Source organism: Gymnoscopelus braueri (genome assembly GCF_963280865.1).
Source record: "Gymnoscopelus braueri genome assembly, chromosome: 16".
Classification (NCBI taxonomy): Eukaryota; Metazoa; Chordata; class Actinopteri; order Myctophiformes; family Myctophidae; genus Gymnoscopelus; species Gymnoscopelus braueri.
Genome location: NC_137616.1, coordinates 21,730,493 through 21,757,646, shown reverse-complemented (window position 1 = coordinate 21,757,646; position 27,154 = coordinate 21,730,493). Strand labels below are relative to the sequence as shown.

General features: G+C 41.9%; 1 protein-coding gene across 1 annotated transcript in view; it reads right to left on the bottom strand.

Annotated features, from left to right (window-relative positions):
- The window catches only part of LOC308103326 (uncharacterized protein), an 18,255-nt gene extending 9,247 nt beyond the window's left edge, over positions 1-9,008 (bottom strand). Inside the window, exons 1-3 of the mRNA XM_080453248.1 lie at positions 8,871-9,008; positions 4,425-4,676; positions 2,366-2,598 (exon numbers count right to left, since the gene is read on the bottom strand). Of these exons, the coding sequence (XP_080309374.1) occupies positions 2,366-2,598; positions 4,425-4,653 (462 nt within the window). The 5' untranslated portion in view covers positions 4,654-4,676; positions 8,871-9,008. The remainder of the gene's footprint in view (positions 1-2,365; positions 2,599-4,424; positions 4,677-8,870) is intronic.
- Between the last annotated feature and the right edge of the window lie 18,146 nt (positions 9,009-27,154).

Genomic DNA, 27,154 nt, shown 5'->3' with positions numbered 1-27,154 from the left:
AGAAAGTAAAGGGAAAGGAAGTATTTTCTGGTCCCCAGGGGAGTAGAAATTGCCTTCACCCAGATGATGGCTGCTCAGATGGCTCTGATGAGCACAAAGGGGGTAACTGCCTGGGGTTTCATGTCTTGCTCAGGGACAGTTTTGACATGTAGAAGGGCGAGCCCAGGGTCAAACCGGCTACCCAGAAACACACTACAGTCTGCAATCTGTGTCATATTTTGATGTGGACCTTTTACTCTAGGTACGCAGAGCTAAATACTGATTATGAAAGATATTCTGTGGAGAGATGCACCAAAGTGTGTCCTAGGAGGGGTTCTGCAAACAGTTATGAGCCTCCACAATCTATTCCATCTCATTCCACCACTTAAACCCTCTATACGTGGTAAACTGGACATGACTTTCCTCTGTACTTGGAGTGCTCTTTTTTCCTTCTACACCAAATCTCTTTGCCAAAAAATTACTGATCTACAAGCGCACAACACGTCGCGTTGCCACTTGCCACACATTGTGAGCTTGTAGATCCGCTATTTTTGACGAATGTTTTTGGGATGTTACTTTAGATTTTTTTTATTTTATTTTGCCGATAATGACATGCCCAAATAGGGACACCAGGTTGATAGTTAAACAAACTTGATGTGTTACAGGCTCCAAAGAAGACTTGAAGAGCATATGCCTGCATTGTTATTGTGTTATTGGGCGAGTGCACCTATTGAACAACACGGAAAGTCTACCTTTTCTTTTTTTAATTACAGGAAGGAGAGGAGACTAAAAAGACAAGGAGATGGTGGTGGGGGTGGGGGGGACATTCAATCTTGCTCTTCGCAGAAAGCCCCTGGAGCCCTCTCCCCCAAACAGCTGAAGGGATGAATTTCACGTCTTGTCATTTTACTCTTTTCTTTTCTGTCTCTGTAGACCATGAAATTTGACACCCGCCAGTCCTATGGATTGTAATGGCCAGGCATCATTGCTAATGTGTGTTACTGGCAGCCTAGTAGTCTATACCCATCTGGTCAGATTTAGGTGTATCCTTTCAATGGTTCATCAGACTAAGTAGGTCTTAGACGACTACAGTGCCACGCTGAGAATCCGTTTCAAACCATGGTATAGATATTGACACTAAAGGAAGATATGTTTTGGTTCTCTCTGTGTGGGTATCAAGTGTCAGAGTGCACTTATAACATCATGTCATATTAAAAATAATCAAAATAATATTTCAAGCTTCCCGAATCCTGATTATTTGATTAAAGGGGTAGTTCACCACCAAAATAACTTTTTTTCTATTGATTACTCACCCCATGGAGCCTTGAATTCATAGATATTTTTTTGTTTTTGTCACATTCCTAAGCCAATAATTTGATTATAATAAATTTAGCCCCATTGATTCCGGTAGGAGACACAAATGCATTTGTGTCTCCTACCGGAATCAATGGGGCTAAATTTATTATAATCAAATAATAAAGGAAGGAATGCGACAAAAACAAAAAAATATCCATGAATTCAAGGCTCCATGGGGTGAGTAATCAATAGAAAAAAAGTTATTTTGGGGGTGAACTACCCCTTTAATCGAAAAAGTAATTGATAGAATAATCGCTAAATAAATGATCGATATTTGCAGTGTGTTCTACCTGGAATCTACCTGAGGCCTGTGTGACAGTGAACGAGGGTCCACAGAGGGTCTGAGCACCACACCTCTAAGAGTTTTTAACGGTACGTATGGGACGCACAGACCACTTAGCCGTGATTGGCTAGCTGTGCTGCCAGCATCCAGAAAAGGTGTTTCAAGGTAGAAAAAACTGCAAGTTGGTTGCTATGGTGATCAGGACATGCAAACCGCTATAGAGAACCGAGTGAGATGACCTGTTAGACACAGAGACCATGTGCGCCGTCTGCAATCGACCTTTTTCATGGCAGCAATATTGAATAGATAATGTTTCATCCTAATGTAATGTTACCAATGATACTAATTAAGGCTCTGTTCCATTTAGTGTAGCAGAGCCTTTCCAGTGAGCCAACATACTCACTCGAAAAAAGCCGATATGCAACAGCTAACATACAGTAGCGGCATTGACACACCTGTACAGGATGTAACATTGAACTACTAATAAGTCTATATATGATGACAAAGGTCTATCGTCAAGACAGCATGAACAAGGCCTAAGGCAGTGTCTACACACCTTATGTACTCTAGCTTTGTTATTTCGTTGGGGAGTGTGCAAATAAACATACAACATACAACCCTGTGTTGTGAGGTCAAGAGGTCAGTACATTAGGCTGCAGTATATTTAATGATTAGTTGTTTGAAAAGCGTCATAATACGTAGATCCATAATTTGCTGCTAAATCTCTGAACTAAGGATGACCCTTACCAGTTCAATGTGATCCTGGTCGAACTGGTCCCCGATCTCCCGAAGTTTACGACCAATTTGCGTCTCAACGCTCATTCCTGCTTGCTCCTCGGGCCTCTCTACCATCCCGTGGTCTTCCTCCTCTCCACCCTCCTCCACCTCCTCCTCCTCTGCCTCCTCCTCCACCTGCCTCTCTCCCCGGTCTTCCATCGGCTCAAAGTGCGCTGGGAAATGCGAGCGTAATCCAGCGTTGCCTGGAGCAAAATATAGTGGGTTTGTTTTAATGGATTTTTGTGGTCATGCATCTCTCAAACACATAGTCCACACTGAGACGGAATCCAAAGAGATTAACCCATTCAATCCAGTTTTCTGAAAACTGCTGCTATATTAGTGGTGCTCAAACCTTTTCATGTCAAGGACCCCCAAATGTATATGTATTTGGCCGCCGACCCCCATCTCAAAATATTTAGTTCCAGGGACCCCCAGAAGCAAAGATTTGAGTTACAAATGTTCGCTTTAAAAAAATATATATATTCAAAGACATTTTCACGATTTTTCAAAAAGTAGCAGATCTACAAGCTCATAGCGCGCAACTCAACGCAGCGCTGTGAGCTTGTATATCTGCTATTTTTGAATAGCCAAAGTATAAAATAATGGTTATAGCTCAAATCTAAAATGACACAGATGCGTTCCCGGATTGAATGGGTTAACCAACATCAGCAGTACATTAGTCGATAACGTTTGAACTGCTCAGTTCAGTCAATTTAGAAAACTTGCATTTCCTTCTTTGACTGGACCGATTATAGTAAGGAAACAGAAGAAATCCCCTCAGGTCTTATGATAAGCCCTACATTCTTAATTCACCAGTAGTGTTTATGACTTCAGACATAGCCAGCCCTTTGTCTGGCTTAGCAGCTGGCTTTAGTCAAACACGTATACTTTAAACGCTACTGCATTACTGTCAGCAACACAAACAGGCTCTATCAGACCTATGGACAAATTATATGGTAGGTAGGTACACTAGTACAACTCAAAAAGTCGACAAACAAGAGCGAGGGAGAGTGTCGGCAGGCGGGAAACTGAAACACTATATCAACAACAAACTCGGTAACCCACTGCTTTTCCTTTATTATTTCTTCTCCGAGTTTAGTCACCGCGCTGGCATGTGCTTCTGCTGTCATGCAAATAGGAGGGAAAACAATCATCTTCATGTAATTCTGTGAAGACCTGTCCTGTTTCATTCTCCTCAACCCCGCCTCTCCCTTGTCACTGGAAAATAACCAAGTAATGTAGCGCTGGCATGGGAAAGTGTTTTGGGGAAGAGCAGCAGAAATGTTGAGAGGGGGAACATTTGTGCCATTGAGCCAAGCAAATGGCATTATTGGTTAAGGAATTGAAGGACAAAGTAATAACAGTTGATGAAGTTTATCTATATTTGTGTTTAACGAAGGACAATATGCACCTCTCACTGGCTGACTCTGACTCAACAAACAAACAAACAACATATTACCCAACAGTTTTATTCACTTAGAGTGATGCTGAGCAGACAACACCAAATCAAAATTGGTACACATAGGGTCATCGAGATGCTATTGCATGTTTGTGTATCTAGGAAATTATAGTACTGACATAAAGTTGAATTTCTAAGCATAGAGTTGAATTTAAATAGCAGAGAAGCGAACACATGGTGAAACACTCTGACCACAACGACGCAGTTTGGAAAGTGTTCTTATGTCTTAAACTAATGTTTTTTTTTAATAATCTCTCTAAGGGCATAGTATGTAATGAGGAAGAGATCTAGAGATCTACTGGCTCCAGGGATAAAACCTTTTGACGCAGAGAAATTAAAGCAAAATTAATATTGAAATGTAATTGTTTCATCTACCCCCAGAAAAAAAGAAAAGAAAAAAAACTTCCACTCTCCAATCCCCATACAAATTAGCCTAAATTTGTGACCTGTGCAAAAGTCATCAGAGCAAGAGACTAAACTATTTTGGTCTCGCCACCTCCGATGACACTTTCCCACGGAGGACTTAATTGTGCAGTGTGCACGTTCTCAATCCACACGTCCCCTTCTTACCGTGAAGAAGAATATGGAACTGCTGCTGCGACCTGCAGGGCAGTGTGTTGATGCTGATGCTGTTGTTGTTGTGCGTCTGTGACGTGGCGGAGGCAGAAGTGGCGTTGGAGGCGACGGGGGACTGTCCGGCTGTGGCCTGTGCGGCCCGGTCCTCGTACTTGACACCCATACAGGGCGTTCCCCAGTGCTGCGAGATGGGACGAAACATGTCCTCCTCCTCATCATCCATGCGACGCCTCAGCGGTAGTCTCCCTGACAATGAAGAGACATAGAACGGCACCTTCAGACTGAGGGGGAACTGTGTGTGTGTGTGTGTGTGTGTGTGTGTGTGTGTGTGTGTGTGTGTGTGTGTGTGTGTGTGTGTGTGTGCGTGCGTGCGTGCGTGCGTGCGTGCGTGCGTGCGTGCGTGCGTGCGTGCGTGCGTGCGTGCGTGCGTGCGTGCGTGCGTGCGTGCGTGCGTGCGTGCGTGCGTGCGTGCGTGCGTGTGTGTGTGTTCCTCACATGCGCCAAATTTTGGACATGGGGACAGCATGTTTAATTATTAACATTAATTGAAATGTTCATTTACAGCAGTTTCATATTGTTAGGATTTAGGGTGAGGCATATCTATTAGGTTAGTTTAATGGTCAAGGTTCGATCAATTGTGGTTAATGTCAGTATAAGGATATATGGAATGAATGTAAGTCAATGCAATGTTCTCAAAACGTATTTGTGTGCATGTGTGTGCATTTGTGTTTAATAGATCATACATTTGCACTTGAAATGACTAGAAAAGTAATGCAATTGAGGTAGGTACTGTAGTTTTGACAGTTGTGGGTGTAACTATGTGTTAATAACCTTGCTCTAAACGGTAAGGTTAGGGTTGTGAATGTTTCATGACAATAAACAACAAAAACACAAAACATCAATTTGCAGGCTGTAGAAACATTGCCCTCTGGCAACTGCAAATGTACCCCGCCCTGGCAACAACAATACAGGTGAGCATACCATTAGTCATTATTATAATTTAGGTAAGTAGCTTATGTTGACGTAATCCTGTAATCAGTACACATGTGATGCGTTGCCTTGAATATGACCATGGTTGGATCAGTCAGTGCACCATTAGACAAAGATAATGAATACCTCATAAGACAAATTTAGGGATACGGCTAAGCACCTCTGCCAACTGTGCAAATAAATGCTGCTTTAGAGGCAAGAGGAGCCACATTTCTGGAATCATCCAATGTGGAGTGAACCCAGTGGGTGGCTAAAAATGCTGCGGATGATTTGCCCCCCCTACGAACCCCACACACAGTGGATTTTGCCAAGCTCCCCCTGATAATGTGGCAAACTGTAATTGAGTGCCAACGGATCTACGCTCACAGGCAGATTTCCTCTGAATCACCTAAAGCCTGAGTGATACTAGTTGTGCGTGGAAAATAGCTGATCTACCAGCTCACAGCGCGTTGAGGCGCGGAGCTCTGTGAGCTTGTAGATGGGCTATTTTCGATGTGCGACACCCACACGCAACTAAGTATAAATCAGGCTTGAATCTGCAACAATGTGTGCAACAAAGTGTGCTACAGAGCACAGCAGTCAAGGGATTAGGTTCCTCCTGCACACTCCTGGCACACATCAAAAAGAACCATGCTTCATGTTCACCCTCCCTCCCTCTCCCTCTCTATTTCTCCCTCTCTCTCACACACAAACACATGATCTGGATAGCTGCCTCTACTCTAATAGGATACACACAAAAGCTTGTGAATTCACCTATAGCTCCAGAGTGAAATGAGAGGGGGAAAAAACTAAACAGCTCTCCCCTCACGAGACTCTTGTCGCATGCAGCAGCCAAGTTTAAGATGAGGGAAAGGAAAAGAGCAAGTTTCGTTACGTCTTCAACTGCCTCTGCCCAAAACAAACACAACTTACCTGGCCTGATGCCAGCATGTGAGCTATTGTTTGAATTTTGCCATAGGTGCCTCTGTTTTCCTTGTGTTGTGCAAGTGTGCAATAAACGATTTGGACTGACTGCAAAGATGGAAGACGATCACCTGGTGGCATTGTGTTCATTAGTCATATCACCTGTGTTGAAAGTGTCCCTTTACGTGATGTCATGTCACGTTGCGTCAAAAGAAAGGATTACACTTTGAGAAGCTCTGGAAAAACACTAGCGAGTAGCTGAGACACACACTGATTGTGTCAAATGTAATTTCTGAGACAGCAATGTGAAGAAGAACAATATTGACCCATGCAAGACCCTATACTGACCTCTCTCATTCCAGAGAGAGGGAAAATGCTCAGGAGTTTATGGTGAAATACAGACTCATGAGTTGAGTATTCGTGAAAATTCAGTGTGGCTGTTACACAAATGTATCGTCATGCTTGTTTAGGCAAATTAAGCAATATGTGAGTTAATGCAACCTCAGCAATATAACTATGTGGCAGTAGCGAGTATGACTGAGATCGAATGTGCATTTTGTGTGTCAAAGTAAACATAGCACAGTGGGTCTTCAGTTCCCACTGCAGCCAACAGAAGGTTGGCATGGCTTCTCACAGTGTCAGACACATAAAAACAAACACACACACACACACACAGACAATATGCCCGGGGCATCAGAGAGGCCTGGCAGCCACCACCACAGGGCGGTCTGAGGGGCTAAGCTACAGCAGAGAGTGGCTCCCTCTGCTGTACCATCTGTGCACCCAGGTTTTCCTCCATGGCTCTTGCCGGGAGGGACAGACACAAGGGTGAGCTCTGCTGCTCCAAGTAGCTACTGTACTAGATACAGTACAGGTTCATGTAGCTATAGGACAGATAGTGCAAAACCCACAATAATCGGTACAATAGTCAAGGTTTAATTGAAGGACTACAGAGTTGTGACCACAACTGACAACTTCACACCAAAATGGCAATGTGTTGTGACAAGTTCAGAATAGTAGTTATATCAATAATAAATGTAGTTTGCTTGTTATGCTGGAAAGTAGAACTGTTCTGATCGCACCACAAAAAAAGACAAAGAACGGTTATAACTACCGTTATATGTCAAATTACTACCATTACATACATAAAGAAATGTAACTTGGGTTTGGGTCGACCAGGATCAGAGGAATGTGCCGTGCGGAGTGCCATGGATGGACACCGCTGTGCGTAAACATGCCAAGTCCAACTGTCCAGCTCTCAAATACACAATCTACGAACCAGCTCTAGTTTATACGAGAAAATTACTAAATGCTTATATTTTGACTATAACCTCGAACACATTTAAAATCTATGTTTAGATTGTTTCCCCCAAATGTTTAAGACCAAATCGTGCAGCTTATTACGATACACTTTGGTCATTCTTCATTTTTATTCAATGAACCTCATAGCCAGTAACTTCGAAAAGTATAGGCTACTATAGCTACATTGTGTACACTCAACATGCTGTCATGTTTGTTTGACATGGATCTATAGATCTAGACATATCCAGGACAGCAGGCGCGTATCTCCCGCGAAACCAACCTGTCTCCGTTTTGCGAAATTCTCCTCCAAAAGTATAATCCAACCACAAATTAATAAGTTGCACATTTCATTAACCAATGGGCCATGGCAATAAATAAAACTTACTTCTTTTTTTTAACCGATTAGCGCATATTCCATAATTTCATTGTAGGCCTACCTGCTTAAATTGATAATCAACTTAAAACTAGATATAACCCAACCTGTCTAACATAACTCATCACATCACCGTTTCCACCGTTTCAGCAGTAGGCTCTAAATCAGTGTTTCCCAAACAGTGGGTCGAGACCCATTTGTGGGTCGCGGGTCCATTTTTATGGGTCGCGACTCGCGAGTAAATCTCCCTTATTTTCCCCCTACATATTGTTTTAATTATTTGAAAAGATTAAAAAAAATTACCCCCTAAGTCAAATGTTGATGAATTAAAAACAAATTCAGACATTTTTCAAAAATAATTTCATAAATAATAACCAAAAATCGAAGAAATTCAATAAATTCGAAAACAAATGTTTAAGGAGTAGTGAAAATAGCCAATCTACAAGCCCGGGGCAATTTCTCTATTGGGTCTCGACACTCGAGCTAAAAAGTTTGGGAACCACTGCTCCAAATGACCCAGTGACCAAGTTACATATCTGTTTTTTTCTGAAAATGATGAGTCAACCAACAGGCGATCGGCCGGTGCAGCCAAAATAAAAAATAAAAATAAAATAAAATAATTAATCATCATCGCATTGGAAAACGATGAAGAATCCCTGTTCGATGTTAAAGAGCGGTGTAAACATCTGCATCATATGGACCATCTGGCTGACTGCACCGGGGGGTGAGACAGTGGGCTTGTTTCTGCCCGGGCATGTTCAACAACTTCCCCTCACACTTTCTGTCTGACAAACTGCCCGGTACATTTAACAACATGGCATCCTCACAACGATGAACCTTGTAAATTAGAGGTTTATTATTGTGGAACTCACCGCCAGCAAACGCGCTTTCCGTTCTGATGGGTGGTATCTTGACAACGTGGGGTGGTCACCTTAATGTTTCCTCTGGACTCTTGTATCCTTTTACATTACAGTCATGATGATCATCATCCAGGCGAGTGTTTGCTGTCTAGTGTTGTGAGTGTTTTGTTTTTTCTCCCTCAGTTGCCACTGACAAATTGGTCCCGCCCAGAAACGCCCCTTTCATGAACCTTACATAAAAAAACACACTAAAAGTAACAGTGTTCTAACATTGTGTGTAGGACAACCTATAATAATTAAAACAATAATAACCTATAGCTGTAGTTTTAACATGTTGGCTGCATTGGCATTGCTTAAAATGTGCGTTTCCAGTCATAATTCCTTCATAGTTTTCGATTTAATTGAATACACAGGACCCCAATGGAAACAAGCCATAGTGCTTTCTTGGGTTTAATCATTTTAGCATCCTTTTGTATAGAACTGTACGTTCTGTTCTTTTTTGTAAACTGTTATTAAAGTATTCAATCAATCAATCGATCAATCAATCAATCAATCAATCAATCAATCAATCAATCAATCAATCAATCAATCAATCAATCAATCAATCAATCAATCAATCAATCAATAATCATGACATTGACACTGTGGGTAACATTCGTCACAAGTTAACTAAAAACGCCCCGTCAAAAAACACCCTCTCTCTTTCTTTATCCCTCTCTCACTCTCTCTCTGTTCCAAGACAATGTGACAGTCTAAACGCACAATTAAACGTTTCTGTGCATCATGGTACTGGAGGTTATTGTTTTGGTATTAAGGCAAAGATTGATGCGCATGGCCCTTTAAGAGGACAGTCCTCCTTGGTATCAGAGAGCGGGTGACACATAATGAACCAATCAGATGGTTTGTTTTGGTCCCGCCTTCTCTCTTCGTGTATCTTGACACGTGGAGGGGGAAAAAAACAAACCCAGATTTGACATGTGACTCTTTTTCACTGCTCAGCTCAGCTGACTGAGAGCTGCCTGCCTGCTGCTAGATAGCAACTGATGGTGCTGGTGGGAAGGCTGCCATGAATGGTGTTCGTTACTAGTAAGGCAACAAATATGTTAATCAATTTATCTGGCCAACACAGTTGTCTTTTAGGTTGCAGGCTGCAGCCTACTGAACATGCATGGTTGACAAATCAGAAGTCTTAACGTTTAATTAGGCTACTTCGCATATATCTGCAAGCTCAGCTGCCCCTAAATACAGTAAGAAAGTACTTTGCTAGTGGCATTATTATTACATGTGCACAAGCAAGACTTAAGCCCATCTGTGATGTTGACAAGGCAACATCAAGACCCCCCCCCCACCTCCATTATATCGTCTTCAGAATAGCTTGATGTCCTTAATTTCACCCTGGCTATATTACTGTATATTGGTGTCAGTAGTAAGTTACTGGGCCATTTTCAGTTCAGGCCCTGAGGGTACCCATTCTGGACTGGACCGCAATGTCCTTCTCTGATAAATTCACATTGACAGTTAGCCAAACAACAACCCTGACTGGTGACCCTCACTGCAGGGTGGGGGGAAGAGCCAATGCACGGCAACACTCCAACTGGGACAATTCAAACACTATATGGAATCAACCCTGATCCATTATTGAGTGCAAAACAGCCAGGCAGGAGTGAGACTATTTGAAACATTGCATGAGTCACATTCCCTGCGGGAGATGCATTCTCGATGAAAGCTGCTGCTTGGGCAGCGCATCAGTCGGACCGTGCAAGATATTGTGATATGACACCGTCTCGCTCCTTTGTTGCACGGCTGGTGATGTGTGAAGAGCGCGTTTCTCCTGTGCATTGATTTCAGGACAGGTTGTGGAAAGCAAGCAAACAACCCCCTGCCCTGCCTCCCTGCAGCACCTCCTCCCAAACCCCATCCACCCACACAGGCCCTTCAATGTACATTATGGGACAACACCCAATTTTTGGTTGAGGAGATCAGGTGTTAGCTTTTGTTTCTGACCCCCCCCCCTTACCCCCCCCCCTCTCTCTCTCTCTCTCTCTCTCTCTCTCTCTCTCTCTCTCTCTCTCTCTCTCCAAAACTCACTCAAGCCCTCTAGGGTATAGAAAGTGTGAAGTCAGTAAACAGTATTGCATGTACAGGAATTGACAGAACACAAACTATGCAGTTTTGGCAGATCACATAAGCCCTGTTCATCAGTGGTGAAGTTTATTTAGAATTTTGCCTCCTATGTATTGGTAAGGAAGACTAATGTAATATATTATTATAATAATAATTATTGTTGTTGTTGTTGTTGTTGTTGTTGTTGTTGTTGTTGTTGTTGTTGTTGTCTTGTTGTTGTTGTTATTTAACCTCATCAAAATATGCAAGTAGATGAGATGTATACATTTCAATGGGCAGCAGTGGCTCTGGAGCAGGCATCTTGGAATCGGAAGGTTCCCATTTCGATTGACATGTCCTTGAGCAAGACACTTAACCCCTAACTGCTCCAAATGAGCACGTTGGTGCCTTGCATGGGTGCCTCCGCCATCGGTACGTGAATGTGTGAGTGAATGGGTGAATAAAATGCTCATTAAAGCGCACGGGAGAAAGGTGCTACAGTAGCCTATATAAATGCACCATGGTGGTCATATTTAGTGGTTGTAGGGAGGATCAGATTAGGAGCATGGGGGGGGGGGTATTTACATTATAGTGCTACTTCAACCATAATGCCAGATTTTGTTCATATGAATTTATTTTGCCTTTACCCACTCTTTTATCTGCTTACTGGAGTCAGCCATGTTTTCAGAATAATAATGGGCTCCTATTGATAAACAGCCCTTTTGAGTCTCAAAGGGGAAAGTAGGGGGTTGCAGAGAAGGAAAACATGTAAGTTTTGGTAAAGGGTTCTTTTTTTGCTACTTTTAATTCTGGGGTTTAAAATCCGGGTAGAAAAAAATTAATTAGTCCATTGTGTGCCTCATTTGAAAAACAAACGATGGGGAAAAAAAGTACCGCCCTGCAACCATTTTTTCCCATTCTTCCCCTGAGTTCTCTTCATCAATAACTAATTAGTGTTCTATAGGCAGAATACAATTTCAGGATAGAGTATTTCAATCACGTTCACTTATCTCTAAAATACTCAGGAGAACACTATTTATCATTTAAAAAGAACACATTTATATGCAGGGTTGAGGTGGGGATGGGGGAGGTTTTTACTATATCTTAGCTGCTAATATATGTCTGCACAACAAATACAAAAACACAACATGGTAGACCTTCATTACCAGGGATTCAGAAAGTGATATGTCATGCATTGTGCACGTTCATACCCTGTTTCAAGTCCTTGGCTGCCTGATACATTTTAAACTCCAATTTTCTGACTCCTTTGAGGAGGGAAAGATCCTTTGGGTTGGCACCAAATTCATAACTAAGTTGTCTCAACTGAAACTTCCAATACCTCCTCTAATGTGTCAGGTGCAGTGTCAGAATGCGTGCCAATTCACTTTTATTTCAGCAAATTTCCCTAGTGAGGCAGTCAAAAAATTCCCTACAGTGAATTATTTCCAACTTCATGCTGTCACAGGAGGTGACAAGACTCAAGGTGTTGTAGATTTTCTTTTTCAAAGTTCACAGCATAATGAGGCAATTTGCTTTGTGCCTTTTTCCCTAACGGTGTATGACATCCAGACACTTGGACTTCAATTTTCAATCCGCTACACATCCAAACCATCTATGTCAGTCCCGCATGTACTACTGCATAACATTTTCATTCTCCTTTTAATTATACAGTCCATATTCTCATATGAGAAGAGTATTTTTCGCCAAGGTGATTGTGAAAGCAATGTGACAGAAAGGCCAGGTTTTCACAGTTCGAACTCATTTATTGTAAATCTCCTGTCCTCACTCCCCTCCTACTCTCGCCCACCCTGTCATCCATTCCAGATTTTAACCACAGGTAGACTAGAGGCTCAGCCAATGATCGTCGCTCTACTGGGGTTCATCCAAAGGTAACACATTTGAAGCCCAGAATCACCCTAGGGATGCACTAACCCACAATTCTGCATATTTTGACACCACTTTAATGTAAATGTCGCTTATGCCTGCCAATAAACCTCCCCCTCCCCGCAAAAAGCAAGAAAACAAAGAAAAACAAAACAACCCACAACAAACAAGGATTAAATGTTCTCATACGTCAGATTAGGTGTTTTATGGAAATGGTTTGCTGCCTTTTTCATTCAATTGCTCTTCACGTTCACAGCTTCCAGCAGTGAACGTGTAGCCAAGCTGGAATAAATGAGCAGCGCCAACCCAAAGATGTAAACACGCCGCATGTCAAGCTAAGTGACAGCCTGTTGACAGTTGTGCACCACCTGGGACAATTCACTTTAATCCAATTTACAGGTGTCATTCCTTTGGTGCTTGGCCATAGGTGCTGGTTATAATGACTTGTTGTTGTCACATTGCTATTGTACAGTATGTAACTAGGCCATTCTCAAATGTATCCAACTGAAATGTAGCTTTTTCACCTAGATGCACCCGAAACAAGGACAACCTAGAGGTGTGCATAGCTGTTGTGCATGGCTCATCTTTGACCTTGACCGTTGACATTTCAACACCAAATTTAACCATATGTCAAATATTGAGTTAGAGGTCTAATATGGCTTTGCGCTGTGATCTGATGATAATACATTGTATTGAGTCATTGCAGACAGAGTGACATACAGACAGTAATAATAATAATAATAATAATTATTATTATTATTATTGCCACCAGGAGGAGAGAGATTATTGTTTTCAGGTGTGTCTGAAGTTTAAAGGAAAAATACCATGACTTTTCTTTTCTTTCTTTTAATATAATTAATGTTACGTATATTATCATTACAATCTTATTGTTTTATTTTTTGCCAATTATTTGAGGGGCACTTGCAATATCCCCACAGCCCACCAGTGGGCCCTGGCCCAGAGGTTGGGAAACGCTGACTTAATTATTAGGCAGAAAGTGGAAAAAAGAGGTGCAGTGCGCTGCATGAATGAATACTGTGATTTGAGAAGATGTTTTCGTAGATGTGAGGTCCTACTGTTTTGAGTGAAACACGCACAGAAGATTAGAGCAGCAAGCTACAGGTTATGTACTTGTACCTCAAGAACAAGTCCGTCTTAATATGCTCTCTGGTCTCATGGCAAGTACATTCTTCCTAAGGACCCAAGTCTGTTCTTTGCATTATTGGTAATTAGAAAAGGCCACTGTCTTTATAAATATGAGTCTTTATTAACCAACTTTTAACAGTGAGTGGCAACATTAAATCTGGCTGGATACTCAAGTGTACTGTATGTTCATAATTTGCTAATATTGATATGTTCAATTCATGCAAAAAATACAGCGGCTTATTTCCATTGCGGTCCTTTCATATGTATGTGCAAATTATGTTGTGTTGCATGATGTGTGTATTTTCACTTAAGTCCACGCACCCAATGGTGCCAAAAGTGTCCTTGTGCATGTCAGTCCAAGCACCCATAGGTGCAAGAAAATGTCCTTGTGGGCAAAGTGTGGTTGTGCCTTCCATACTAGGGGGTAGGGATTTGATTCCTGTACTGACTACTCCGAGTGAAGCCTGGTCTTCCGAACATCTGATTGTGTGATGACGGTGACGGTTGGATGAAGTCATTGCAAAATGTGATCACAAAACAAGGTTAATCTTGATTACACATGGGTTGAATTAACATTCATTTGAATGCATTTCAAAAGATGATGTTCGTAAATTAACTGATGTCAGAGCGCTCTATGATGGCAACACCAGACCAGAGTGCTCTGAAATCTGAGCAGATTAGACTATATTTAGCTACAAATGTATCAAAATATTACATTTGTATGGTGCCACTCTATTGTGTTGCCATGGGTAGGTTTATTCATCTTTTGTGTAACGCTCTTACTTCATTCATGCATTTTTATGTCAATTTGGACAGAAATGGAGACCATGGAGGTCATTCAAATTCCTGGACTGATTTGCTTTCCGGTACGCACTCGTACAAACATAATTGACACAAGCAATGAGCATCCTTTATTTGATAAGCCCATGCCATTTCATACTGGCGTGCAAGTTGTCTAAGTGCATGCTGCAGTTCACTTGTTTTCTTTAGTTAGTTAGTTTTCATGTTACCATTTACCATGTGGGTGTCTCCCATGTAAATTATCCCCCTCCACTGACTCAACCCCAACACATTGTGATTACATGCACCACAAATACACTAAGATGGAGGGAGGTAGGGCATGCCACCTGGTAGATCGATTTGCAATTTACAATTGCTTCACAACTCAACTGATAATTACATTATGCAAAATCACATATACTGCTACTATGCACATTATTTGACACTAGACGGCGGTGCCCGACCCTACTCTGGAACGACGCAAGTTGGGAACGATGCAATTGGGAATGCATGCCCCAGCCTGTTAAGCAAGTACCTGTTGTACACATCTGTCTGTCTGTCTTATGTCTGGCATGTCCCTTTTATGCCCACATATGGAGACCTCTGTATCTATCTGTCCGTGTCCATTTTATGCCCTTATATGGGGATACATGATGTCATCAATATATGGGCATATGGGTTGTGGACAGCCAGATTTTCATATATGCCTATATATCCAGAACCACCACGCCGGGCACTGCACTTGAAACTGAAGTGTAATAACGCTTGTCCACCTCATTTTCAGTGATGTCTGTTTGTACATGCATTAATAGTTTGTTTGGTGTTGCGTATCTGCACCAATGCACAAATAAATTCCTTATATGAACCTCATATTTGAAAATAAAGTGTCTCTGCGTTCTTAGGGCTGATCTGAGGGATCCTTCCCTAACTACAGTAGCTGTGCCTTGTAGGCTGCCCTGGAGGTAAGCTGTCCACAGCTGGCAAGCAGGAGTATGTACTACGTAGTGTGAACTCAGTCAACACTTCTCCTATGTTATGTTAAGGAGGAATTAAGTGGTTGTGTAGCTATGCTGGTCGTCTGGCCATCCACTTGGTGCTCCCCAGTGTGACTCCTGTAACCCAGCATGTACTCAAGTGGCAATAATGGGATTTCAGGAAGCCCACGTCAGATGTGATGAAGTGCCCCACTCTGTCGACGGAAGAATTGAAGTGGGGTCGGGGAAAAAGTAATGGGTGGGGTAGGGCACGCCCGAGGGGTCCTTGGTTGCTCTGCTACACAGGGACAGAGGTTAATGTTTTTATCTTTTAATCCACAGATGTATATGAGTGCCTGGTCCATATACAGTAAGTCAAAACACTCCTGGGTGACTCGATGCGCTGTATGTGCCTCTGCACCTCTTCATGTCTGCTTTTATACACTTCCTCTTCAGAGATGTCACACAGTCTCCTAAATACTTCATTGGCTGATAGCATGTTGGTAGGTCGGCACAGTGCAGTGGTTAAAAAAAAGAAAGCAACAATAAATCATTGAAGGAGGAAGACATGAGATGGAAATAGAGTCGGAGTTGCTCTTGTTTCTACGGTAACTGTGGATGGGGAGGTACCAGGGATGAAAGTGGAGGAAAACAAACCTCCCCGCTCCGATGGCAACAGCTCAGCAATTGGTTCTCGTTTCCTGCGAGGACAGGAAGAAAAAAAAAAACATAACAAGGTCCCCTCGTAGCCCAGGAGACACAGTTCGCTGTTGCATCAGAAAGCTCCGGCAAGAGGCAGGGCGAAATGATCACACATAAACAGTAACACACACACACACACACACACACACACACACACACACACACACACACACACACACACACACACACACACACACACACACACACACACACACACACACACACACACACACACACACACACACACACACACCAGATGCACACAAGACACATACACACATGATCACACGCTCCACTTCACCCTGCAGCCGCCCCTCCCTCTCTGGTCTCCCACTCTCCCGCCAAAACATCCTCAGCACGTGAATCCTGCCTAGAAACCAGGGGCAAACTTCCGGCTCGCTCTGATTGGCCGAGCTACCTAGCAACCGCGTATGCCCTGCCAGCCAGTCAGGAGAGCCGTGAGAGGCACACTGACCCAATGAAACAGATGATTCAGAGGCACAGGCAGGCACACTGACCTGGTAACAGTCAGAGGAAGAAGTCAGAAGAGAGGCAGAGGATGGGGGGAGAATCTCTCTGCGATTGGCTCCGAGATTTCTCTCTCGCTCCGATTGGCTCTGTACTCGGCTCTTTTCGGTCATTCATATATTTCACTGCCTGTCTCAGCATTAACTCTGCTGTTTCGTCCACCCACTGCCTGTTCGTTCAGCTAGCCAGCAGAGTAGCCACCCTGCCCTCGAGGTAGTCCATTGCCCAAGGTCAAGGCAAAGATTGCTGTGCTAAACTGTGATTGGCTTAGACAGGCAGGAGCAAAACACAATCCTAGTAACAAGTCTACCTCATCAGGTCTGGGCGGGATTAAAGACTGTGACTTGTAAGACAACACAAGTGTTCTTGCTGTTGTTTTTAAGTACTTAAGACCTATTTTATACTTCGTCATACGACAAATAGCAGCAATAGCCAATCTATAAGCTCACAACGCGTCACACCGTGATGCGTTGTGAGCTTGTGCATCTACAATTTTTAATAAAAATAAATAAAAATAAAACCAATATTTGAAAATGTTCAATATGTTTTGAAAATGTTGCAAGATTTGTGCAAAATAGGAGTTAAAAACTGGTTAATTGTATTCCTGTTGTCCTTTTGTTATGGACATGGTCCAGTGAAAGATATAAATAGCTATTCACTGAATAATGTAATATTTGAGGGAGTTCTTCCTGAGGCAAGTAGCAGTGCACAAATTAGCAAATGTTTACTTGGCGCAGAAAATGTGTGTATTTTAAGAGACTGTGGGCAACCTTTGCAGAGTCCCTTAAAACTGCTTGCTACCGCAGTATAAGGAATTAATGTGAACACCCCGTAGGATCAGAAGTTCACATTGAATAGTAATGGAAGGGAATCCAATACTTCAGCAAGCCTTGCATGCATACTGCCTAATTTAACACAACTGCAGGCAAAAACTCATTCATGCAGAAATAATATGCTGTGAAGATTAGCAAAAACTACATTACTGTCCAAAGTAGAAATGGCTCACAGCCCCTATACAAATTAGTTACATGAGTAGGGAGATCAGTATAATATATTGTTGCTGTTGGGCAGAAACCTTTTTTCTCCATATTTCAACTTTTTATGTTTTTTGTAAATTAACGCCCTACTCGTGATACTACAGTGTCACCCAAAAATAGCCGATTTACACTTGTACTGTAGGTCAGTAATTTTTTTTAAGGGAACGTGAAAGTTGTTAAGTCTGTCTGTGGGTTTTATCAATATTGAACCAATGAAAAGCTTGTGAATAAATGACGAAAACCAATAACGAAATTGGATCCATTGGAACACAGCAATTTTTTTTCCATTTTCTGAAAAGTTTTTGACAGAACAGTTTTGGACATACAAGGTTTCCACCGACAGCGATGATACACAAGAATTGCATCCGGGTGATGCATGCAGGGCTAAAATTCCGTCAGGGGTTCGATTTCTCCACTGTGCCTCTGGCTTGGCTGGGCGATATCGACTCCTACAGGTTAGTTGGAGCTGCCGGTTCAGCAGGGAGCAGAAAAGGGAGGGATGGATGTTCATCCACAAGCGCTAGAGACCCTACCGGTGAAACTCCCCACTCCCCACTGTAAGATGAAAAGAAGTGGCTGGCAGCTCCATGTGTTTCAGAGGATGTGGTTGTCTACACCCTCCCCAAGACCAACATTAGGGGTTTGGTAGCGACAGGGGACAGGGTGCGTGTGTGCGTGCATATGTGCGCGTGTGTTTTGCAATTGCAGGAGTGGTTAAATTGCCAAAAAATTTTAAATCTCAGCTCAATCAAAGTCAAAAGAACCGGCATTTAACTGTGAGAAGACCACAACTTAACCTTACCCTTCGTAATCAGCACCGCTTACCTACAATTACACACACAGGTGTCTCCTTGATGTCGTCTTCTTGGTTGTTTGAGGAAGTACAAGGCATATGTTATACAATGTTCATAGCAGTTAAGACTTTCCACAGGCAAATTTACTATTATGACCGTATAGCTTCTGTCAAATCTAATGTTTGTTTGTTGAAAGTCGATGGCAATTTGTTCCAGGAGTCCCTTATTTATGATCTGATGATTTATTGACAAGCTGGCTTCGCAGAATTTTTAACAGGCAACCTTGGCAAACATACGTTCCAATGATCAAGCATTTTATTATAAAGCTAGCAAATTTAGAGCTATCTCAGCGTTCTAAAGAGAGTAGCCTGCTAGGAAAATATGCAAAGTGGTTTTTTTTATATCCCATGATATTTTGCAGACCTATTGCTCAGCCAACTCATCATCGAATTTCAGTTTCAGTATAAATCTTAAATCTTTATTTCCTCTGTTGAACCTGTTCACCCTGTCATAGGTTTCTGCATGGCCCAGACACCATTAATGTCAGAGGGGATGACTTCAACACATACAGTATATATACAGCCCCCCTGGGCCTTTCCAAATGGCATGGAGCGTCACATGACTGACTCACTGGAATTAATGCTGCATTTTAAGGGAACATAAATCCACACCACCGCCTAAATTACTCCGTCTTCACCAATCTGGCAACTAGGCACTTCTCCGAAGCCAACATATGTCATGATTTTTGAGATCCTGCATTACGTCATTCAAAGCAAGAGATTAGCATTTGCTTGGGCTTCTGAGGGGATCAGCGCCGTGCCGTGCTCATCCGTGAAATGACCTATTCAACTTTATTTTTTGTTTGCCCTGTAAAGGATTGTCTCTGTTGCCTGTGTGAAGCTAATTGGATACAGCAGAGCACCAAGCCAGGCTTCACAGCCAGGAGAAATGGTTCCAGGAAATAAAACATTTAGGTATTGTCTCCAAGAAAACAGTGTGCATTCAGCATTTTAAGCACACTGCTGCCTCAAAGGAATATACCGGATGGACTGGCAGAGTGAGGGAAGGAAATTAAAGACGTTGGATAGATCTTTGAATAGACACCTAATCCCAGACTCCATTGAATTTCTAAAATATCCAAATGCTATAAATTTTGTTTTAATGGTGGCATTCACTTGGATGATGGCTCATGTTTTATTCAGCTCTGACCTACATACCAACTTTCCTAAAATGAATGATCTGCCAGATCAATTATCTGAGCTTAGAATAGCAGACATCAAATACCCCTCGTAAGAACTTTACAAAACTTTATCTCTGACATGGTGTGAAGATACAGCAACTGAAATCATCTCCCATCCTTAAGATGCTTTAAATTCACACCGCTCCCTCCCTGGGCAATCCTATATCCCAGCAAGGTCAGCGGTTGTGAAGAATCCCTTCAGTGCTCAGATTGCTTGGACTTGTGGAAGCCACCCTTCTAATCTAGGGACTCTCAGGCTCTAAAGAGAGCCCAGGCTATAACTGTATATATTACTGGATATACTGTACAAGAGCCTCTCCCATTAGAGCACATGGCACTTCGTTGAGCCACGTGGGTGGGCGCACTGTCACATCATAAGCTCCAATTTCTACCATCTCCCTGAGAAGAATGGGAGAGGACATATTAACTATGAAAGAGAAAGATATAGAGAGTAAAGACGCTCATAAATTCAGTCCAAGGAGGCATGGTTTGAATAATGTTAGGTTGTGTTAATTAGTGAGCTATTAACCAGTAAATCCATCACCACAGCCTACATCCTACAGTGCCGGCCATTGATCATTTAAGCTAACGCCTCCATGCGTCACACCACAAATGCTATTTGCTCTATGGAAGGTGCTGAATGCAATTTTGTAGCGCTGAATGACATCTTTGCTGGAATTTTTCAACCAATTTCAACATGACTCCAGTTAGCACAGTAGAAATGACATGCTTCCAAAATTAAATTTTCTGGTCGATTAAAAACAGGAGAATGCTGCTTGACTGAGCTGTAAATTAATTTAACTGTCTTTACTCCTTTTTGGCATCTCTTCCTTCTCCCAAGGGACTCTCTGGTTGAATTAACAATTCACAAGTCTCTATTCTCTAATTTACCCAGGAATGCCACCATTGCATATTGCACCAAGTCAACAGATGTTAGGGTTCGGAGTGGCAGGCTTAAGCTCCATTTCAGGCAGGCAGCTGAGCCAGATGAACACACCTGTGGGCAGGACCACCTGCTTTTGAGGGCTGGCACATTCTTGTTGCTCACAGTCATTGGGACTGAACTGGGCAAGAGGAATGAGCACGCTCCAAATATAGCTTTAAATGACCATCAAAGGGTCTGAATCGCTTTAAAAAAATCCCCCTCAAGAAAGCATGAACAATATGCGACTTCACCGTGGGCCTTTCATATCTCAGGCTAAGAAAGTTACATCAAAGCAAAAATATAGATGTAGTCAAGTCAAGTGTAGATGCCCCTCTTGTTCAAAGCGATAGCATAAAACATGACGCCCTAATGAGCAGCATTCGGAATGCGTCTTAAGCACTATAGAGCAATATCATCAAATATTAATAGCGATGTTTCTTTGACAGAGCTTTTTAATTGCAAGGAGGTTTCTTCTCTGCCTGGTTAATAATAGAATATAGCAGGTAGGCACCTAAGTATTAATAATGGCTGGAGACATTGTCTCTGCTGATTTGCAGGATCAAACCGTAGACACCCACAAAGCTAGACATCATCGTGACAGCCATGCCTTAAAGACAAGGGTTCACCGAGGTGAATGTGTCTTCAACTTGAGAGAGGCAGAGGAGATTTTTAGCAAAATTGAATATGAGCTGCAGATGGCTGGTCGTCCGCATAGCCGGCAGCCACTTATCTTCCCTGAGATGGTGTCCCAGGGGAGGCAAGGATTGACATGTCATTAAAGAGGCTGCAATGGACTTTGAAGGGAGGCAACTGTCAGCATGGCTGCCTCTGCTCGCAAGCAGCGAAGGAATGGAAGTGCAGATGAATGAGAATGCAACGGGGACAGCGCAGACGACTTTCAAAATATAGAGCCCAGAGAAATCCTCTTTTGCTATGTTTTGTGCACCATGACCTTGAAATGACTGGACGCCCGATAGAGAGCTGTCTCTAAGGATAAAACTGGGATGGGAGATGAAAGTAGTTTCTACATATAAATGACATTGGAATCCAGAGCTGCAAGGCCATGAATACATATGAAGAGAGGGTAGTCTAAAATTCTTCACAAACGCTATTGTATTTATATTTTAGATAATGGCAGGGTTGTCCAGTTTGGTCCATTCCTGCTATTAAACATTTCATTGGGAGCTTGTCCAGTTTACCAGTTTGGATATTTAATACTTTTGCTTTTTTGTTTGTTTTGCAATTAGTCTAATCCCACAGTGAGCTCAATAATCAGACCTTTTGAACTGAAAGCATGGATAGCATACAGTAACAGCACATTGCAGGGAGCCAAATGTAACCAAAGCCATGATGATGTCATGTGTTCAGCGCCCGGTAGGGTGCCTCTGCAGAGGAGATGAGCTCATTTCCTGTGGTAATGATAACGAGTTTGTGGGGGTTTTCCTTTTTGGTTTCAAGAGCATTGTAAAAAATAAATATACATAATTTTACAGCAACTTAACCTAAAAAAAACTATATACTTCACTGACCGTGGTCCCACATGTGTCTATATTTGGTCCATTCCTTTTTTCACCTCTACACCCAATTTTCGCCTAAAATAGCTGATCTACAATCTCACAGTGAGCTTGTAGATCTGCTATTTTCAGGGAATGTTTGCCTATTTTGACCAATGTTATTATGACATGCCCAGAAAAGGGATGATGGGGTTCATGAACTGTGCAAAAGCACACTTGGGTGATGTATTAGTAGAGCATTTAAAGCCAAATATGTTTGTGTATAAGTATAACATTTTTATTCATTCCACATACCATGCCAATCGTCACAGCCCTACGGCTTTGAGATCAATTAATTTAGCTTGGTTTATGTAGCATGCAATACATGCTGTAAATTTCATAGCTCATATTGCATATAACCTAGTTACTTGAAAGCTTTGAAAGCCCTTGTACAGATATACACACATCACCACCGTGGAGTAAGATCAAAAGAAGTCGTGTAAACAGCACATTTAAAGGGTCACTTTACGTGTGACAACAGAGTGTAATTACAGAGTGTCATTTTGCAGTCTTGTTTCTTTGTTTGTTGTTGCCATGTATGAGACACAGAACCGAGAATGGAAGCATGGAAGCATTTATGAATATAAAATCATAAAGTACCAGCACAATATTATAAGCAGAATCCTCAGTGTTTGTAACCCTGTAATTTGGTATGGTTTGGGAGAGAAATATGACTTATCCTTAAGTCCCAAATATATATATATATATATATATATATATATATATATATATATATATATATATATATATATATATATATATATATATATATATATATATATATATATATATATATATACCACTTAAGTGTTATTTCACAAATAATGAAAATAGCAGGTGCACAAACTCCCAAACTGTTAAACTGGAAGAATGGATGTCACTTTGCATGTTTTCACAGAAACTTGATATTAGAACTGCCCTGCACAGAAAGAGAATGTTTCGTTTAGAATTTATATTATCACCATTGAAATAGAACACTTGCAAGCATGTTATTATGAAAAGACATGTGCTTCACAGAGGTTCTGAACAGAAACCTAATACCATAATGTCAGGGTGTTATTTTTTGACAGAATTATATATTTAATTTGAGAGACCATCTATAGATAAGTTTCATTTGTGTTTCTCTGCGATGAGCAATTACTCATGGACCTGACCTACTTATGGCTTCATAACGGCCCTAAAGCCAGGACTTAATTCACATGTAATTTAAATACCAGTGGAGGATCAGGAGGTCAAGGGTCATATGCATTAGATGACCTTTGGCCTTGTTTTTGTGACTTTCCCTCACAGATTGGAATGAGTCCAGCTAACTTAGGCCACATCTAGGAGTGTATCAACATCAACCAACAGCAGAGAAACTCAAAACGAAACAAAACTACTGTCTTAATTGCCTGATGACGTTTGGAAAGAGAATGTCACTTGAGGTTGCTCAGTCAATGTTGTTATTATGTGTGGAGCATGTATTTAACAAGGTATTTCATGTGTTCAATATCACACAATGTACGTAAATCGAAAATAAATGTCAGTCTGTAGCAAATTCTCATCACATGTGTGAAGACTTTTGAACAGTGACATGATACGTCATGTATTGACTTGACACTTCTCATTATAAGAAGTACAGAGTAACAAGACCAGGAGACCTGGTTCTGCCAGACCCAGAATAAGTACTTTATAAGATTACGTCACCGGACTTCACATGACGTGTCAGCCTGTGTCTATGCCCATGTATGGACGAAAGGGGGACAGACTTTTTTGGCTGGGGCCGGAGGACAAAGTGACCATGCCCATGTATGGACGAAACAGGTACAAAGCCTCATGTAAGCCCGACCCCTTGGGTCTGGCAAAAATGGATGTGTACAGTATTGTCTTGTGCAGCCAGAGTTTAATTCAGTACCTAGATACTGTAAACAGTACATTAACAACTGTTGGTTGATGGTCATTATGCATCTGTCATGGTCAATTAATAATTTCTCCTTTTATTAAAGAGTGCAGAGTAGGCTACCAAAGCCTAAAGTTTTAGTTCAAAATCGGTGGGTAAACTTTTATTACAGTTTTACAGTTGTGACGCAGAACATCTGCTCATATAGCAATAAAATGCTTTTTGCAATCACTGCACGTACAGTGCCTCTCATAACTTATTAATGGAGCGTCTCCTAAATTAGTTTCTCTTTCGATAATCATTAAAAGTCTAGGCTGTTTTATTTCTAGGTAGCCTGTGGGAGGCATTGCTCATCTTGAACAAGCTGTCTACAACCATAGAATTGCCAAATGTGAATTCTGTACGAGTTAATTTTCCTTCAACATTTGAGGTCATGCTTTAGTCATTCCTAGGTCTGTGGGTAGAGGTGGAGAGCAACCCCATCTGTCAGACCTCTGACGTCTGCCATAATGTCCACAACCCAAAATTTTTCCTGAAAAGCCCTGGCTGTAGGTGATCAAACTGACCATTTTTAGACCAATATTTTGGAAGCCCCAGCCCTGAATTGGCAAAGGAAGTGGATGTTTGTTCAGTGAGAAGTTGAGGGAGAGGTGGATAAAAATGGGAGTGGGTGGGACAGAAATAACTACCAAAAATGTTCATCCCCTCTTTTAGGTGGGTGGATAGGACTTTGAGACAAACAATGACATCAGAATAACCCCCCCCCCCATAAATAGACACATGCACTTAAGATGAGTGTGAGTGTGCGCACACACACACACACACACACTTGACTTCAGCACAAAAGCCACATAGTTCCTTTGGCTGAATGAGGCGTTGACACATCAGGATTAAGTGATGTCATTCTCTGAACAGCCCCTTTGCGGTGTCCCTCTGGGACTCCCCTGACCCCTCAGGAGCCACCTGCAGTTCATAAACATCACCCTTGTGTGCATGTCCCGTGTATCTGGGGCGGAGGAGTCATAAGGAAAGGCTGCGGTCCAGATGGCCAACAATGAGCCAGAGATACTGCATGAGCGCCAACAGCGTGCATTCCTGTAGCGTGTTGTCGAGCAGGGGGGGGGGGGGGGGGGTCACTGAGTGCATTGGCCTTTAACCCATTAAGGCCTGAGGTTCCGATTCTACAAATGTCACAGTTTTCTGAAAAACCCATGTTGTTATATCAGTGGTTCTCAAACTTGTTCATGTCAAGGACCTCCAAAATTATATGTATTTGGGCCGCGGACCCCCATCTAAAAATATTTTGTTCCAGGGACCCCTGGAAGATTTGAGTTAAAAATGTTTGCTTTAAAAATATATATATATTCAAAGATTTGCACAAATGTTCACAATTTTTCAAAAATAGTGGATCTACAAGCTCATAGCGCGGCTCTCAGTGCCGCGCTATGAGCTGCTGTTTTTTAACGCCAGAGTAAAATAATGGTTTAAGTGGTTACACAGATGCGTTCCCGGTTTAAATATTGGGTTAGGACGATCTCAACCTCATAATAAGATGTCTATGCACTATGCTTTTACTGCACGTTTTCCATGTACTGAAACAAGACTAAAGCCTTGCTACTGGCCCCTAAAGGCTAATAGCTGCTCCTTACGCCAGTGCTGAGCCAGCTGTCACAGCCCCACTGCTATCAGAAAAGATAATTAATTTCATACATTCCTTAACACTTAGAAGATTCAAGAGATCATTGATGAGCCCACTTTACTTCAAGGCCACATCTAGCAGTGTATGAACACCAACCAACAGCAGAGAATAACAGAAAAAGCTGAGAGATATACTCAAATATATCAAAGTAAAACATATATTGTAACTTTTCTTACTTTAGTCAGTGAATGTTGTTTCACTACTCTGCCAAAGTGCAGTAACTACAAAAACATAATTAACTGATAAATGGGTTTGAAAGTGCTTCAATTGGTCAACCAAATTATATATCAGCATAATAGTGATATTACACAACTGTATATCTGTTCTTGAGGTAATTGTTTATCCCCCAAAACCATGAAGACTAATTTCCTTTGGGATACACAAATAAGTGTCCAAAAAGGTAGCTACTGCACTTTGGCTTTGATGGGCACATATTTGTGGAACCTCGTGGAACTACAGTACCATGATTGAGGCATTTTTAGTTACATTCACTTATCAGAAGCCTTCTCTCCACGTCTTGATTTGTATCTCTATACTTCCACCAATCCAACCTGAAGCAGCAGTGTAAAAACAGCCGAGGGCTGATATGAACAGTCCCGCTCCTACACAGACATTGATGCGTATCTAATGAGTCCATCAGCCCTGACAGCAGAGGGTCCCGAGGGATCCATCCTCCATGATTATTACTAGTATATCACAGTTGAATGCTTCTGGATTGAGAATGCCATCTGTCATTAAAGTGAGTGTGTGTGTTTTGCTAAACAGAGATAGGAGGTACAGTACAATGCAGTCTCATGTTGTTTTGGAAAATTAAACACAGCTTCCCGTCACCTGTCAAATATGCCCCAATTCTCTTCTTATTCTATTAATTGCTCTTATAAACAAGGTCCGTGAACCTTGCATTTCGGGCCTACAGTATATGTGCTTCAAGCCACCAAAACATAAATGATTTACCATCCCTACCTCAAGAACACATAAGGACTCAGGAGTTTTAATAATTGATGACGTCTCCTGTTAGCCACCAGCAGCGTTTCCCCACATGTCAAGTGAGG